Here is a 4,469-nt window from a genome sequence, read left to right on the forward strand (position 1 = left end):
CATTTAATTCATGAAAAATACTTAAAAATCCTTAAAATTCCAGGAAAATTCTAGGGATTGATTGGGACACGAGGATTCCAAATAAAATATTTGGAGCTCGTGAAAAGGATTCTAGAACCTTCCAAAAATTGGATTTAGCTCTTGTAAAATGAGAATAAATCCCAGAAAAATCTGGAAAATTCTCAGAGGAACCTAACCATTGCCTGAATGCATTTTTGAAACTTTTGCACTCATGAAATACCAAAATGCATTAGCATGAAAGCACACACTAAGAACAACTTTATTTAATTCAGAAAAAACAACCAATTATTTTTCCTATAAGTTTCCTATCAAGAAAATAAATGTTGGAAAAATTTGAAATCATGAGAAAATCATTGTATAATTATTCTTTTTAATCACATCCTGAAATCCAAAAATTGCAGCGTGTGACACCTTTCTAATTCATGATGAAATGGTTGTGTGGTCTCTTGTCTGGTGTGATCTGTACCTATGATTTCAATGCTATATGCCTGTTAACTTGTGTGACTTGAGATAGTGATTTACTGCCTGTACCTTTATAATATACTTATGTTTTGGGGATAAAATGGGTTTGTTTGACACATATAGGTGGGCTGTGTTGTTTGTGAATGGTGCAATATGAAATTGGGCTAGAATTTGTTTGGCCTGTAAATTGATGGTCCTATGTAAAAAATGAGCCTACAATTAGGCCGTGCTTAAAAAATGGGCTAGAGGATACAAAAGTACCTTATTGGGCTAAGCTCACAATGAAATGGGCCTACAATTAGGTAGCCATGTCACCATCCAAGTTGGCTATCCACATACCAACATATAAATCATCTCCAGGGTAGCTATGGGTACCACTGTACCAGTAATAGCATAACGACTACTATTTCTACATTGTGGCTGCTGTGAGATGGGTAGTTCCCCGTCCCGTACGTGTGTGAGGACAACGGGGTCTCGATCAACAGTGACAGGCCAAGCGAGCCGGGACGCTGGACCCAAGTGTGGACTCTGGCTCGTGCCAACGCACGCGCACGTCCCCAAGTCGTGCTGCTGCTGCGGAACAACTGCTGAAAAGGATGCGACTCAAATTCCGTGCTTTGTCTTGCTTCCATTTTTTTCGCTTCAGACACGAAGCCATCGGGTCCTACTGTTTCTGAGTAACATAACGCTACCGGTCCAAGATCTCATTCCAGATGGGATGGGACAGTAAGCAGCCGGATTTCCTGTAACGACCGGCACTACATGACAGCTTCGACACGCCACTCAATTGGAATCTGAGGCGTGCAAGACTCCAAGCGAACCCGTCACATTGGCTGAACAAAGTAACCAGTCACAGTCAGCACTACCATGTCTTCAGCCTCCCCTGTCCACGGCGCACTCGCCGGCCGGCTCCTCTCGCTCCACACGAACTCGCGCGAGACATCGGAGACATGGCGGCCGTGGAGACGCCATCACCGGCGCGCGCCGCGGATGGTGGCAAACTGGAGGAGGCCTCGGAAGCGAGGAGCTACTGGCGGTGGCGCAAGGACGACTTCTTCCCGGAGCCGTCGTTCGGGAGCTGGGCCGCCTACCGCGCGGCGCTGGCGGCGACCCCGGCCCGCCTCCGCGACCGCCTCGTCGGCCGCTCCACCGACGCGGCCGAGCTCGGCGCGCTGCGCCGGCGCAGCGAGAACGAGATGCGCCGCTGCCTCACATGGTGGGACCTCACCTGGTTCGGCTTCGGCTCCGTCATCGGCGCCGGGATCTTCGTGCTCACCGGCCAGGAGGCGCGAGACCACGCCGGCCCCGCCATCGTGCTCTCCTACGCCGCGTCCGGCCTCTCCGCCATCCTCTCCGTCTTCTGCTACACGGAGTTCGCCGTAGAGATCCCCGTGGCCGGCGGCTCCTTCGCCTACATCCGGGTCGAGCTCGGCGACGCCGCGGCGTTTGTCGCCGCCGCCAACCTCATTCTCGAGAGCGTCATCGGCAAGGCGGCGGTAGCGCGCTCCTGGACGTCGTACCTGGCCTCGCTCATGAACAAGCCGGCGAGCGCGCTGCGGATCCAGACGTCCCTTGCGGAAGGGTACAACGAGCTGGACCCCATCGCGGTGGCGGTGATCGCGGTCACCGCGGCCCTGGCCATGGCGAGCTCCAAGGGCACCTCCCGCGTCAACTGGGTGGCCTCCGCCGTCCACGTGCTCGTCATCGCGTTCGTCATCGTCGCTGGGTTCATCCACGCGAATCCTCGCAACCTGAACCCGTTCATGCCGTACGGCGTGCCGGGCGTGTTCCGGGCGGCGGCGATCGTGTACTTCGCGTACGGCGGGTTCGACAATATCGCCACCATGGCGGAGGAGACCAAGAACCCGCCGCGGGACATCCCGCTGGGCCTTCTGGGTTCCATGTCCGCGATCACGGTCATCTACTGCGCGATGGCGCTGGCGCTGAGCATGATGCGGCCGTACACGGCGATCGACCGGAGCGCGGCCTTCTCGGCGGCCTTCGGCAGCGTGGGGATGCGGTGGGCGCAGTACGTGGTGGCGCTGGGAGCGCTCAAAGGAATGACCACGGTCCTGCTCGTGGGTGTGGTCGGGAAGGCGCGGTACACGACGCACATGGCGCGGAGCCACGTCATCCCGCCCGTGTTCGCGCTCGTGCACCCCAGGACCGGCACCCCCGTGCACGCCACCGCGCTCGTCGCCGCCGCCAGCGCCGGCGTCGCGCTCTTCTCCAGCCTCAAGGTGCTCTCCAGCCTGCTCTCCGCCAGCACGCTCTTCATCTTCATGATGATGGCCACCGCGCTCCTGGTCCGGAGGTACTACGTGCCGGGCGTGACGACCCGGGCGCACGCGCTGCGGCTCACGGCGTTGCTGCTGCTGATCATCGGCTCGTCGATCGGCATCGCGGCGTGCTGGGGCACGTCGCCGGGGAGATGGCAGGGGTACGTGGTGCTGGTGCCAGCGTGGGCGGCCGGCACGCTCGGCATCCAGCTCCTGGTGCCGATGGCCCGGACGCCCAAGGTCTGGGGCGTGCCGCTGGTTCCGTGGCTGCCCTCTCTCTCCATCGCTACTAATGTCTTCCTCATGGGCTCGCTCGGCAAGGATGCCTTCATCCGCTTCGGCCTCTGCACCGCCGTCATGCTGGTCTACTACGTGCTCGTCGGCCTGCACGCAACCTACGACGTCGCGCATGGTGCGTGTGGCGGCGAGGAGGATGAAGAGCTCCCAGGCCGCTGATAAAAGATATGGTGGCCGCAGCTAGCAGATGTGGAGAAGGCTGGTGCATGATGTAAGAATAGAAGTATGTTTTGAATACCGGATGATGTGTGTTGAATCTCGTAGGAACGTCTGTATAGAGTATGGGTGGCTGTGGTAGACATAGGCTCCAGCTGCCTAGTCCAAAGCTGATTAACCAATAGAAGCCCACTAAAAAATTGTAGCAATAAATCATTTCTGGCTTTGCCCTCGAAAGGAGACTTCTATAGTAAGAAATTCTAAATATAGAGGTAAAATTGTATCAAAGATGTTACACTCTCAGTCAATCCTAACTAATTCCATCCTACCATAATAGTTGAATTCTTACCGTGCGTGGCCCACATCATCGTTGTTCAAGTAGGAAGAACTACCACATCATCCATAAGGGCAGCCACAATATGTATGAAAAGGTAGTGTTAAGCAATTAATGCACCTACAGGAGAGTACCATAACCATCAAGGAAATATTTCCTTTCTTATGGTGCATCTTAGGCTTGTGGTGCACCACAAGCGAATAAAAAACTGTTGAATCTCTCTCTCCCCGTCCCATTCCTTCTCTCTCCAATGTCATTGCCTACTCCTGCCACCACCAAGAGGAAGCTGAGAAGATGCCGGTGGCTCCAGCCAAGGCAGTGCAGGGTCAGCGACGACCGTTCCCTATCCAATCATCGTCAGATTTGCCAGTGGCAAACCCGAAAAAGCACCATTAAAAGAAGAGATGGATGGAGGTAGGACTCATGTCATGCATGAGAGTCGTTGGCGGCCACACCTTGAAATCCACCGGCTTGAGGTCCAATCCTGGGAGAGCCACAAATTTGCAAGCACTTGTCCAATCGGGGGATGGCCCCGTGGCCAAATCCAAGGATGCAGCTCGGTGATGAAGAAGATAACGCCGTCTTTGCCAAGCATAGTGAAGAGTAGGCACTTCTTGGAGCCTTCGATGATAAGGGGAACATTCAATTTTGCAAGATCTGGTCGGTTCACTATTGGATCTCGTGAAGGTGAGTCTAGCTAGATTTCATGGGATTGGAGGAAGGGTGAGCAAAAGTGAGAAGAGTGAATGCGGCTGATGCAGGAAAATGATGCGGAGGAGAAATGATTCAGGGGAGTGGAGGCCAGTGGTTGGATTGGGCTTTTTTTATTATAAAGTAGGGCCCATGTTAATGCTACCTTTTGATTGTGGTACACCGATGGAGATTGTTGTGTGCGGAGAAGTAACAAATGATAACTTTTT

The 4,469-nt window shown here is 54.2% G+C and overlaps 1 protein-coding gene across 1 annotated transcript; it reads left to right on the top strand.

The window, feature by feature from the left end:
• Positions 1-1,086: 1,086 nt before the first annotated feature.
• Positions 1,087-3,543, top strand: LOC101780127 (cationic amino acid transporter 5). The gene has a single exon (XM_004983438.3). It carries the CDS (start codon positions 1,434-1,436, stop codon positions 3,216-3,218), a length of 1,785 nt encoding a protein of 594 aa, XP_004983495.1. The 5' UTR covers positions 1,087-1,433; the 3' UTR covers positions 3,219-3,543.
• The last annotated feature ends 926 nt before the right edge of the window (positions 3,544-4,469 follow it).

Source organism: Setaria italica, chromosome IX, assembly GCF_000263155.2.
Source record: "Setaria italica strain Yugu1 chromosome IX, Setaria_italica_v2.0, whole genome shotgun sequence".
In the NCBI taxonomy this organism is placed as follows: domain Eukaryota; kingdom Viridiplantae; phylum Streptophyta; class Magnoliopsida; order Poales; family Poaceae; genus Setaria; species Setaria italica.

What these genes read in the sequence shown, in the direction of transcription:
- LOC101780127 (XM_004983438.3), top strand. Translation starts at nt 1,434, where the DNA reads ATGGCGGCCGTGGAGACGCCATCACCGGCGCGCGCCGCGGATGGTGGC.